The sequence below is a fragment of the Rhinolophus hipposideros genome, assembly GCF_964194185.1.
Source record: "Rhinolophus hipposideros genome assembly, chromosome: 17".
Lineage (NCBI taxonomy): Eukaryota > Metazoa > Chordata > Mammalia > Chiroptera > Rhinolophidae > Rhinolophus > Rhinolophus hipposideros.
In genome coordinates, this window is record NC_138063.1 from 59,571,200 (window position 1) to 59,585,730 (window position 14,531).

General features: G+C 37.1%; 1 protein-coding gene across 14 annotated transcripts in view; it reads right to left on the reverse strand.

Moving 5' to 3' along the window:
* Positions 1 to 14,531, reverse strand: part of NPHP1 (nephrocystin 1) — a gene marked incomplete at its 5' end in the record, with an annotated part of 94,194 nt that overhangs the window by 18,406 nt on the left and 61,257 nt on the right. For all 14 annotated transcript variants that reach the window (XM_081078946.1, XM_081078947.1, XM_081078939.1 and 11 more), the window contains one exon: positions 4,973 to 5,085. In XM_081078946.1, the coding sequence (XP_080935072.1) occupies positions 4,973 to 5,085 (113 nt within the window). The remainder of the gene's footprint in view (positions 1 to 4,972; positions 5,086 to 14,531) is intronic.

Sequence of the window (14,531 nt, forward strand, 5' to 3'; positions counted from 1 at the left end):
GACTTTTCTACAGAAAAATGGCAGGAGACACTCAAAGTGATGGAACACAAAGGCCTACAACCTAGATTGCTTTATCCAGCAAGGCTATCATTTCAGTTGATGGAGAGATAAGGAGCTTCCCAGAAAAGAACAAACTGAAGGAATTTATTACAACCAAGCCAGCATTGCAAGAAATACTAAAAGGACTTCTGTAAATAGAAGAGAGATGAAAACGATTTACTACAAATTTAAAAATGGCAATAACTATGTACCTATCAATAATCACTTTAAATGTAAACGGATTAAATGCTCCAATCAAGAGACATAAGGTGTCTGAGTGGATAAGGAAGCAAGACCCTTGTATATGCTGTACAAAAGAACTCATCTCAGATCAAAAGACACACACAGGCTGAAAGTGAAAGGTTGGAGTAAGATATTTCATGCAAATGGAAGCGAGAAAAAAGCTGGAGTTGCAATACTTATATCTGACAAAATAGACTTTAAAATGAAGAACAGATTAAAAGACAAAGATGGGCCCTATATAATAATAAAGGGATCAATCCGACAAGAGGACATAACCCTAGTAAACATCTATGCACCTAACATAGGAGCACTTAAATATATAAAACAGGTACTGATGGACATAAAGACAGAGATCACCAGCAACACTATCATAGTAGGGGACTTCAACACACCTCTGACAACAAGGGACAGGTCCTCCAGACAGAAAATCAATATGGAAACAACAGCCTTAAATGATACTTTGGAACACTTGGATTTAATCGATATTTTCAGAGCATTTCACCCCAATGCTGCAGAATACACGTTCTTCTCAAGTGCTCATGGAACATTTTCTAAAATAGATCATATGTTAGGACACAAGACAAGCCTCGATAAATTTAAGAAAATTGAAATCATACCAATTGTCTTCTCTGACCACAGTGCTATGAAATTAGAAATGAACTACAGGGGAAAAAAACCAGGAAGATACACCAATTCATGGAGGCTGAATAACATGTTGCTAAATAATGAATGGGTCAAGCAGCAGATCAAAGAAGAAATCAAAAGATATCTTGAGACAAATGAGAATGAGAACACGACGACCCAAAATCTATGGGATGCTGCGAAAGCAGTCCTAAGAGGGAAGTTCATAGCACTGCAGGCCTACCTAAAGAAACAAGAAACATCACTAATTGACAGTTTATCTTCACACTTAAGGGATCTGGAAAAGAACAGCAAAATAAACCCAAAGGGAGCACAAGGAAGGAGATAATAAGGATCAGAGCAGAAATAAATGAAATAGAAACCAGAAAAACAATACAAAAGATCAATGAATCCAAGAGTTGGTTCTTAGAGAAGACAAACAAATTGGCAAACCGTTAGCCAGACTCATTTAAAAAAGGAGAGAGAGGACCCAAATGAATAAAATCAGAAATGAAAGAGAAGTGACAACAGACACCACAGAAATACAAAAAATTTTAAGAAACTACTATGAGCAACTATATGCCAACAAATTTGACAATATGGAAGAAATGGACAATTTTCTAGAGGCGCACAACCTTCCAAGGCTAACTCAAGAAGAAACAGAAAACCTGAATCGACTGATTACCATCAGGGAAATTGAATCAGTAATCAATAATCTCCCAATAAACAAAAGCCCTGCCCAGATGGGTTTACAGATGAATTTTTCAAAACGTTCAAAAAAGAATTATCACCTATTCTCCTCAAGCTCTTCCAAAAAATCCAGAAGGAAGGAAGACTCCCAAACACTTTTTACGAAGCCACTATGACCCTGATCCCAAAAGCAGACAAAGACATCACAAAAAAAGAAAACTACAGGCCGATATCTCTAATGAACATAAGATGCAAAAATCCTCAACAAAATATTAGCGAACAGAATTCAGCAATACATTAAAAAGATCATTCACAATGATCAAGTGGGATTCATCCCTGGTATGCAGGGTGGTTCAACTTCCTCAAATCAATTAATGTGATACACCACATTAACAAAATGAAAAATAAAAATCACATGATCATATCAATAGATGCAGCAAAAGCATTTGATAAAATACAGCAACCTTTTATGATAAAAACCCTTAAGAAAGTGGGAATAGAGGGATCATATCTTAACATAATAAAGGCCATATATGACAAACCCACATCTAACATCATACTCAATGGGGAAAAGCTAAACCATTCCCCCTAAGATCAGGAACAAGACAAGGTTGCCGACTTTCTCCACTTCTATTCAACATAGTGCTGGAAGTTCTAGCCACAGCAATCAGACAAGAAAAAGAAATAAAAGGCATCCAAATTGGTTAGGAGGAAGTAAAATTATCATTATATGCAGATGATATGATACTATATATAGGGAACCCTAAAGACTCCATCAAGAAACTATTAGAACTGATAGATGAATTTAGTAAAGTAGCAGGATACAAAATTAATATTCAGAAATCAGTTGCATTTGTATATACCAATGATAAAATATCAGAAGGAGAAATGAAGAAAACAATTCCATTTACAATTGCTACAAAGACTATAAAATATCTGGGAATAAATCTAACCAAAGATGTAAAAGATCTGTACTCAGAAAATTATACGACACTGAAGAAAGAAATGAAAGAAGACATAAATAGATGAAAACACATTCCATGTTCATGGATAGGAAGAATTAATATAGTTAAAATCTCCATACTGCCTAAGGCAATATACATATTCAACGCAATTCCTATCAAACTACCTATGGCGTTTTTCACAGAAAAAGAACATATAATCCTAAAATTTATATGGGACTATAAAAGAGCCCGGATAGCCTCAGCAATCTTGAGAAATAAGAACAAAGTGGGAGGTATAACGATACCTGACTTCAAATTATACTACAAGGCTACAGTAATCAAAACAGCATGGTACTGGCATAAAAATAGACACACAGATCAATGTAACAGAATAGAGAGTCCAGAAGTAAATCCATGCCTATATGCCCATCTAATCTACGACAATGGAAACAAGAATGTACGATGGGGTAAAGACAGTCTGTTCAATAAGTGGTGCTGGGAAACCTGGACAGACACATGCAAGAAAATGAAGCTGGACCACCTCCTTACACCATATACAAAAATAAGTTCAAAATGGCTTAAAGACTTAAATGTAAGATCTGAAACCATAAAATATCTAGAAGAAAATATAGAAAGAAACTTCATGGACATTACCTGGTGTAAGATTTTCACTGATATATCCCCTCGCGCGAGGGAAGTCAGAGAAAAAATAAACATGTGGGATTATATCAAACTTAAAAGTTTTTTCACAGCAAAGGAAACCATCAATAAAACAAAAAGGGATCCTACTGAATGGGAAAAGATATTTGCCAATGATATATCTGATAAGGGATTAATATCACAAATCAAAAAAAACTTACTCAACTCCAAAAAAACAAACAACCCAATTAAAAAATGGGCAGAGGACTTGAGGAGACATTTTTCTAAAAAGGACATACAGAAGGCAAGAAGACATGAAGAAATGCTCAACCTCACTAACCATCAGAGAAATGCAAATAAAAACCACAATGAGATACCACCTCACTCCAGTCAAAATGGCTATCATCAATAAATCAACAAACAACAAATGCTGGCGCGGATGTGGAGAAAAGGGAACGCTAGTGCACTGTTGGTGTGATTGCAGATTAGTGCAGCCACTATGGAAAACAGTATGGAGGTATCTCAGGAATCTGAAAATGGAACTACCCTATGATCCAGTAATTCTACTCCTAGGCATCTACACGGAGAAATCCAAAACTCCTGTTGAAAAATCTGTATGTACTCCTATGTTTATTGCAGCACTTTACACAATAGCCAAGATATGGAAACAACCGAAATGCCCATCGGTAGACGACTGGATTAAGAAGCTGTGGTACACTTATACAATGGAGTATTACGCAGCCATAAAGAAGAAAGAAATCTTATCATTTGCAACAACATGGATGGATCTAGAGAACATTATGTTAAGTGAAATAAGTCAGAAAGAGAAAGACAAGTATCATACGATCTCACTTATATGCAGAATCTAAGGAAAATAATAAGTGAATAAACTAATCAGAAACAGTTTTGGGGACAAAAAGAAAAAAACGAGAGTTGTTAGATGGGCAGGGTGTTGGGTGGGGATAAGGGGAAAGGTGAAGGGATTAGGAAAAAGCTAGTAACCACAAGATGGCCTCAGGGTTTTTTGAAAATTAATTTGGGGAACGTATTCAATAATGTTGTAAAGATTTTGTTGGGTATCCGATGGACATGTGTCCTATTTGGGAGACCACCTCAGGGATACTGTGGATACCTGATCATGGCATTGTACACCAGAAGCTAAACATTAATGAATGCCAACTATAATTTTATATATATAATGTGATGGCTCGGTGTGAGGTCGGAGGGATAGTGGATGGGGGGAGGGGGGTTCACAGTGTGAGGGATATAAATGATGAACGTCTAAGTATTACCTTGTCTTGTAAACCTGAAACTAATAAATTAAAAAAAAAAGTAGCAAGAGTAAAAATAGTACACAGAACTACTGAATACATTTTATCTGGATTCACCTATTTTTAACTATCCATTGATATTTAAATTTCGTGCATTAAGAACTAGTTATCTTAGGTGATTTCAGTTTCCTCTCAAAAAGACGACGTGCATAGCAAACACATGGTAAAAACAGATTATTCAGACATTAAGGGAAAATATGATTATGTCTGAAATTTAGGATCTCAAATCTCTAGAATTTGAAATGTGAAAATATGTATATTGTAAAGAATTAAATACATATTGACCTCACAGAGGATAAACACTGAGTACAGTGTGTATCCTTGCATCTGCAGTAATTTTGATGATATTTTTAAAATTTCACTTCAAATGTCACCTTCAGAAGCATAAGATATAGGCTGACATAAGTTATATTTATTCAAACATGAAGTGTTATTATACAAAAGGAAAATGGAAAGACCTCTTACCAGCACTTTGCATGCTCATCCTGCCTTTCAGGAGTACATCTCCAAGAATTTGACGATAAAATATCAACAAATGAATGCAGCACATACTTCCAATTAATATTTCTGGCAGTAGGCTATTAAAGAAGAAAAAATAGTATTCGTTAAACAATCCTCTATAATCCAACATACAATGTTTTCCAAATGTATGTTTATTATTTTAATGAACAGTTTCAAGTTTTGTTTCATTATTGGAAAAAGTGTGACAATTATAAGGAAAATTTCCACTCGAAGTACGTCACATTAAAACTTCAGATAACTTACATTTTTAAGTTATGTGTGCACTTTCAAGTCTCAACTCTGTTGCCATTCCTGTGCTTCCATTTTAGCACATACACCCATGTTAAATGTCAAATAAAAAAGAAAAGTCATCAATCACATATTTTGGAAAGAAAGCTACAAGTTTTATCAAAGCCATGTGGCCACCCTACCTGCAGAGGAAATGTAAGTTCAGACTATTCATGGTGCTGGGTGAAACATGGGATGTTGTGGCAGATCCGGACTGCTTCTGACTTTGCTACTTCCTAACTATGCAACTTTGGATTAATTAATTATTCTCCTTGTGTTTTGGTTCCCTCAATTGTAGAATGCAATTGTAGAATGTAATACCTGCATTTTAGAGGGTTACTAAAAGAATTTAAATGAGGTAAGTGTGGAGTGCTTAATGCAATACCTGATACACAGTAAGGGCTCAAAAACAGAAAATAAATTATAGTATTGAAGTTAGTATCAGTTTAAAATAGATCATTATAACTTTAGGATACTGTATGTAATCCCCATAGCAATTAAAAAGAAAAAAGTCTACAGAATATACACAAAAGGAAATGAAAACGGTATAAATATGTCACTACAAAAAAAAAAATCAAACACAAAAGAAGGCAATAAAGGAGGGAATGAGAGACCAAAAAAATCTATGAGACATATAGAATACAAATAACAAAATGGCAATAGTCTTTCCCTGTCAATAATTACTTTAAATATAAATGGATTAAACTCCCCAATCAAAATGCATAGATGAGCAGAATGGATGACAGGATCCAACTATACACTACCTATAAGAGACTAACTTTAGATCTAAGGACAGATAGGTTGAAAATAAAGGCATGGACAAAGATATTCCATGCAAATAGTAAACAAAAGAGAGTGGGGATGGCTAATAATAATATCAGACAAAATAGTCTTTACGCCAAAAAACTGTTCCAAGAGACAAAAAAGGGATATTTTATAATGAGAAAAGGGTCAATTCACCAAGAGGTTATAAAGAGGTTATAAAATTATAAATATATATGCACCTAACATTAGAACTCCGATGTATATGAATCAAACATTGACAAATTGAAGAGAAAAATAGATCTGCAATAATAGTAGGAGACTTCATTCAATATCCCATTTTCAATAAGGGATAGAACAACAAGGCAGAATATTTATAAAGATATTGAGGACTTCAACAACACTGTAGACCAATTGTAGCTAACAGACATATACAACACTACTCTGCCTAACAACAGCAGAATACACATTTTCCTCAAATGTACATAGAACATTCTCTGGGATAAACCATATGTTAGATAGATCACAATACAAATCTTAATAGATTTAATAAATTAAATTCATACAAACTATCTTTTCTGATCACAGTGGAATGAAAGTAGAAATCTGTAGCAGGAGGAAAACTGGAAAATTCACAAATATGTGGAGATTACACACCACTCTTAAACAACCAATGGATCAAAAAAAGAAATCACAAGGAAAATTACAAAATACTTATAGATGAATGAAAAAGAAAACACAACATACCTAAACTTATGGGACACAGTGAAAGCAGTGTTAAGGGGGAAGCGTATACCCTCATCTACCACATATCAGTGAAATCATATGGTTCGTGACTTTTTCCATGTGACTTATTTCGCTTAGCATAATAATCTCAAGATCCATCATGTTGTCGTAAATGGCACTATTTCATCTTTTCTTATGGCACAGTAGTATCCCATTGGGTATATATACCACATCTTCTTTATCCAATCATCTATCGAAGGACACTGGCTGTCTCCATGTCACCATGGCCACCATAAATAAAGCTGCAATGAACATTGGAGCACATACACGAGGTCGGCCAATTAAGTTCATGAACTCATCCTAGAAAAAGTGCTGCATATCTCATTGCTGAATATCACTATAGTCACCTTCGAAGTACTCCCCTTGGGAAGCTTTGCACTGACACCAGCACCTAGTCCACCCTTCATAGCAATTTTGGAACTCTTTTTCTGGAATGGCCATCAGAGCTGTCATTGTATTACCCTTGGTGTTCTGAATGTCATCAAAATGTCTTCCTTTCAAAGATGATATAGTAGCATTTGTGACAACATGGATGGATCTTGAGAGTATAATGCTAAGTGAAATAAGTCAGACAGAAAAAGCAGAGAACCCTATGATTTCACTGATATGTGGTATATAAACCAAAAAGAACAAGACAAACAAATGAGAAAGAAAAACTCATAGACACAGACAATAATTTAGTGGTTACCAGAGGATAAGGGGGTGGGGGGTGGGTGATGAGGGTAAAGGGGATCAAATATATGGTGATGGAAGGAGAACTGACTCTGGGTGGTGAACACACAATGGGATTTATAGACAATGTAATACAGAATTGTACACCTGAAATCTATGTAAATTTACTAACAATTGTCACCCCAATAAAATTAATTAAAAAAAAATGTCTTCCTTTCAATATTTCCTTTATCTTTGGGTAAAGAAGTTATTGGGGAGGACGGTTGGCTCAGTGATTGCAGTGCAGTGCTCATAATACCAAGGTCACCGGCTTGATTCTGGCATGGGCCAGTAAGAAGTGGCAGCTTAAGCTTGGAGCTGGGCCGCCAGTGGGTGGACGGTTTGCTCAGTGGTTGGAGCGCCGTGTTGATAACACCAAGGTCGCCGGTTTGATTCTCACATTGGCCAGTGAGCTGTCCCCTCCACAACTAGATTGAAGACAAGGACTGACCTGTAGCTGAGCTGCGCCCTCCACAACTAGCTTGAAAACAACGACTTGACTTGGAGCTGAGCTGTGACCCCACAACTATATTGAAAACAATGACTTGGCATGGAGCTGATGGGTCCTGGAAGGGCACACTGTTCCCCAATACTCCCCAATAAAAATTAAAAAAAAAAGAAGAAGATGTCATGGGGGTGGTCAGTTAGCTCAGTTGTTAGAGCACGGTGCTCTTAACAACAAGGTTGCCAGTTCGATCCCCACAAGGGCCACAGTGAGCTGCACTGTCCACAACTACATTGAAACAACTACTTGACTTAGAGCTGATGGGTCCTGGAAAAACACACTTAAAAATAAAAAGTTTAAAAAAAAAAAAGAAAAGAAATCATTGGAAGCTAAATCAGGTGAGTAGGGAGGGTGTTCCAATACAGTTATTTGTTTACTGGCTAAAATCTCCCTCACAAACAGTGCTGTGTGAGCTTGTGCATTGTCGTGATGCAAAGGCCGTGAAACTGTTGGTGAAGAGTTCAGGTCATCTAACTTTTTCACGTAGCCCTTTCAGCACTTCTAAGTAGTAAAGATGGTTAACCATTTGTCCAGTTGGTACAAATTCATAATGAATAATCCCTCTGATATCAAAAAAAAGGTTAGCAACATCACTGCAACAAGTTTGCGAACTTAATTGTCATACCTTGTATTTTTACGAATAAACGTTTTCAAATTTTTGGAGTAAATACCCAGGAGAGGGATTGCTGGGTCATATGATAATTCTATTCTTAATTTTGTGAGGAACCTCCACACTGCCTTCCATAACGGCTGCACCAGTCTGCATTCCCACCAACAGTGTATGAGGGTTTCTTTTTCTCCACAGCCTCTCCAACACTTGTTACTATTTGTCTTGTTGATGGTAGCCATTCTGACTGGGGTGAGGTGAAAATCTCATTGTGGTTTTTATTTGCATTTCTCTGATGATTAGTGACGTTGAGCATCTTTTCATATGTCTATTGGCCATTTGTATGTCCTCTTTGGAGAAATGTCTATTCAGGTCCTAAATGGGGTCAAATGTATGGTGATGGAAGAACTGACTCTGGGTGGTGAACACACAATGTGATATATAAATGATGTATTACAAAATTGTACTCTTGAAACTTATGTAACTTTACTAACCAAAGTCACCCCAATAAACTAATAATAAAAAATGGAAATCTATAGCTATATATGCTTACATTAAAAAATAAGAATGACGATTAGAAAAAAATGGCGGCGTGAGGTGAGGCTCTGTAACGCTCCCCTGGAATTTACAACGAATCGGACAACAATAACTCCACAAAAAACTCCTTGCACAGCAGACAGGCAAGACGAAGAGGCCGACTACTGAATTCACCTCCAGGTGGGTGAATCGCGCGAGCGGGGGAGGAGGGAGAGGAGAAGTGCAGAGGCGGAGCCGCGCGGGCGCAGGACACAGACATAGCTCAGTGCTCGGAGCCCGCTGCTCCCGGATCTTCCGCAACTGCGGGAGAGGGAAGGACTCGGACTGCTAGGGCTCCGCTTACGGCCCACAGGGCTGAGGGGGCAGCATACAAAACCGCTGAACCCAACGCTCGCTCACGGCAGACCTCGGAGCAAAGACTAAGGGAAGAGGGCTGAAATCGGTGGTTTAAGCCCTCACTGCCGAGCGGAGAACGGAAGCCTTAGGCACGGAGACTAGCCGCCCCCTCCCTACCCTCCCAGAGCTCGCCCCGCCCCCACCTGCCCGGTGCTAGAAGCGATAAAGTAGCAGTGTCGGATCAAAGGACAGAATATTTGCTGCTCTGAGAATTGTGGACGGCAGACACAGATTCGCAGCTCAACTAGTTCCGGCAAAGGGGAGGGAGCTGTGGAAGCAGGACTGTCTGTGGTTGTGGTCGCTGCCATTGCTCTGGGCCACCTCTCACAACTCACCCCGCCCCTGGCCCCACCTATCTGGGCGGATCCCTGCAGGAGTAAACAGAACTGCTGAAACAAACGGGCTCTGAATCTGGTGCAGAAAGAGCTTTGGAACTTCGAAAGCTCTTCGCATACCTATCAACCTGTTGCAGAAGACACTCCTGTAGATGTCTAGGAAGAGAAATAGTAAATCAGTGATTGCCATGAATAACCAAGGCAACAAGATAGCTCAGAAAGAAAGTGAAAAGTCTCCAGAAAAGGAACTTAGAGATATGGACCTTTGTGATTTAAATGACAGAGAATTCAAGATCGCAATTCTGAAAAAACTGAACGAGATGCAAGAAAACACAGAAAGGCAGTTTAATGAACTCAGAAACACAATCAAAGAACACCATGAGCATTTTACAAAAGAGATTGAAATCTTGAAAAAGAACCAAATAGAATTTCTGGAGATTAAGAACTCAATAGAAGAAATTAACAATAAAATATCCAGCTTAGGTAGTAGAGTTGACCAGATGGAGGAAAGAATCAGTGACATCGAAGATAGGAACCTGGAATTTACACAGAGGAAAGAAGAAAGAGACTTGAGACTTAAAAGAAATGAAAGAACTCTACAAGAACTTTCTGACTCCATCAGAAAGAGCAATATAAGAATCATGGGTATACCAGAAGGAGAAGAAAGAGGGAAGGGAACAGAGAATATATTCAAACAAACTGTCGATGAGAACTTCCCAAACTTGTGGACAGAACTGGATCCTCGAATCCAAGAAGCAAATAGAACACCTAATTACCTCAATCCCAACAGGCCTTCACCAAGGCACATTGTATTGAAGCTGTCTAAAATCAATGATAAAGAAAGAATCCTCAAGGCAGCCAGGGAAAAGAAGACAGTAACTTACAAAGGAAAGCCCATTAGATTATCATCAGATTTTTCAGCAGAAACTCTACAAGCTAGGAGGGAATGGAACCAAATATTCAAACTATTGAAAGAGAGAAATCATGAGCCAAGAATAATATATCCAGTAAAGATCTCCTTTAGATATGAAGGAGGAATAAAGACCTTTCCAGACATCCAGAAGCTGAGGGAATTTTCTAATACACGACCTGCACTACAAGAAATACTAAAGGAGGCTATTAGACCACCATCAACAGAGACAGCTTGTGGCAACCGAAACATAAAAAGGGGGAGCGTAAAGGCCTGAACTGGAATATGAGAATAGAGAAAGTAAGCGTACTGAAGAAACTGGAATACTCTAAATATCATACTTTCTTTTACATAAAATCAAGGGTAACCACTCAAAAAACATCCAAATCTGAAATATATACTGTAATAAAAGAAGAAACAGAGGGAAACATCATAGAATACTACCACACAGAAATAACAGACAACAACAAAAAGGCAAAGAAACAATGGAGACACAGCCTTACCAGAAAACTAAAGACAGAATGACAGGAAATCCTCACATATCAATAATCACCCTAAATGTAAATGGACTGAACTCACCAATAAAGAGACACAGAGTAGCAGATTGGATCAAAAAACTAAACCCAACCATATGCTGCCTACAAGAGACACATCTCAGCTACAAGGACAAGCATAGACTCAAAGTGAAAGGGTGGAAATTGACACTTCAAGCAAATGGTACCCAGAAAAAATCAGGTGTAGCCATAATGATTTCCGATGAAACAGACTTCAGGGTGAAAAAGATAACAAGAGACAAAGATGGACATTTCATAATGGTAAAGGGGACTATACAACAAGAAGACATAACAGTCATCAATATTTATGCCCCCAATCAGGGAGCACCGAAATATACCAAGCAACTACTAACAGAACTAAAGAGAGAAATTGACCAAAACACAATTATACTAGGGGATTTAAATACATCATTGACAGCTATGGATAGATCATCCAAACAGAAGATAAATATCGAAATCGCAGCCCTAAATGACACATTAGATGAATTGGACATAATTGACATATATAGAGCACTTCATCCTAAAACATCAGACTATACATTCTTTTCTAGTGTACATGGAACATTCTCAAGGATAGACCATATATTGGGACACAAAATCAGCCTCAGCAAATTTAAGAAGATTGAAATCATACCAAGCATATTCTCTGATCACAAAGCTTTGAAATTGGATATCAACTGCAAAAAGAAAGCAGGAAAAAACACAAATACATGGAGATTAAACAACATACTTTTAAAGAACGACTGGGTCAAAGAAGAAATTAGAGGAGAGATCAAAAGATACATAGAAACAAATGACAATGAAAATACATCCTACCAAAATTTTTGGGATGCCGCGAAAGCAGTTTTAAGAGGGAAATTTATATCATTACAGGCCTATCTCAAGAAACAAGAAAAATCCCAAATAAATAACCTCATGTTACACCTTAAAAAACTAGAAAAAGAAGAACAAGCGAAACCCAAGGTCAGCAGAAGAAAGGAAATAACAAAAATCAGAGCAGAACTAAATGAAATAGAGAACAAAAAGACAATAGAAAAAATTAATGTGACAAAAAGCTGGTTCTTTGAAAAGAATAACAAAATCGACAAACCCTTGGCTAGACTCACTAAGATAAAAAGAGAGAAGACACTAATTAACAAAATCAGAAATGAAAAAGGGGAAGTTATCACGGACACCACAGAAATACAAAGGATCATCCAAGAATACTATGAAGGACTATATGCCACCAAATTTAATAACTTAGAAGAAATGGACAAGTTCTTAGAAACATATAGCCTTCCAAGGCTGAATCATGAAGAACTGGAAAATCTTAACAGGCCGATCACCAGTAACGAAATTGAATCAGTCATCAAAAACCTTCCCAAAATCAAAAGTCCTGGACCAGATGGCTTCACCAGTGAATTCTACCAAACCTTCAAAGAGGATCTAATACCAATCCTGCTCAAACTCTTCCAAAAAATTGAAGAAGAGTCAGTACTCCCTAACTCATTTTATGAGGCCAACATTACCCTGATACCAAAACCTGGTAAGGACAACACAAAAAAAGAAAACTACAGACCTATATCTCTGATGAATACAGATGCTAAAATCCTAAACAAAATTCTAGCAAATCGAATACAACAATGCATTAAAAAGATTATTCATCACGACCAAGTGGGGTTCATCCCCGGGGCACAAGGATGGTTCAACATTCGCAAATCCATCAATGTGATACATCACATAAACAAAATAAAGGACAAAAATCATATGATTCTATCAATTGATGCAGAAAAAGCATTTGATAAGATACAACATCCATTTATGATTAAAACACTTACTAAAATTGGTATAGAAGGAAAATACCTCAACATAATAAAGGCCATATACGACAAGCCCTCAGCTAACCTCATAATTAATGGTGAAAAGCTGAAGCCCTTTGCTCTACGTTCAGGAACACGACAAGGTTGTCCCCTATCACCTCTGCTTTTCAACATAGTGTTGGAAGTCCTCGCCAGAGCTATCAGGCAAGAGAAAGAAATAAAAGGCATCCAAATTGGGAATGAAGAAGTTAAATTGTCACTCTTTGCAGATGACATGATGCTATACATAGAAAACCCTAAAGACTCCACCAAAAAGCTATTAGAAACAATCAATGAATACAGTAAAGTTGCTGGCTACAAAATCAACGTACAAAAGTCCATTGCTTTCCTATATACCAACAATGAAATCTCAGAAAAAGAGATAGAAAAAACAATTCCTTTTGCAATTGCAGCAAAAAGAATAAAATACCTAGGAATAAACTTAACCAAGGATGTGAAGGATTTATATGCTGAAAACTATAAGACATTTTTGAAAGAAATTGAAGAAGACACAAAGAAATGGAAAGACATTCCGTGCTCATGGATTGGAAGAATCAACATAGTTAAAATGGCCATATTACCCAAAGCCATATACAGATTTAATGCAATCCCCATTAAAATCCCAATGGCATTTTTTAAAGAAATAGAACAAAAAATCATCAGATTTGTTTGGAACCACAAAAGACCCCGAATAGCCAAAGCAATATTAAAAAAAAAGAACAATACTGGAGGTATCACACTCCCTGATTTTTCCTTGTACTACAGGGCTACAATAATCAAAACAGCTTGGTATTGGCGGAAAAACAGACACATAGACCAATGGAATAGAATTGAGAACCCAGAAATAAAACCACATAAATATGGACAGATAATTTTTGACAAAGAAGCTAAAAACATACAATGGACGAAAGACAGCCTCTTCAATAAATGGTGCTGGCAGAATTGGATAGCTACGTGCAAAAGAATGAAACTGGACTGCTATCTGTCACCATGTACCAAAATTAATTCAAAATGGATCAAAGACTTAAGCATAAGACCTGACACAATAAACTGCATTGAAGAAAACATAGGTACTAAACTTATGGACCTTGGGTTCAAAGAGCATTTTATGAATTTGACTCCAAAGGCAATGGAAGTAAAAACTAAAATAAACAAATGGGATTATATGAAACTGAAAAGCTTCTGCACAGCAAAAGAAACTATTGACAAAATAATGAGGCAACCAACTGAATGGGAGAAGATTTTCGCAAACAGTTCCTCTGATAAGGGGCTAATATCCAAAATATACAAGGAA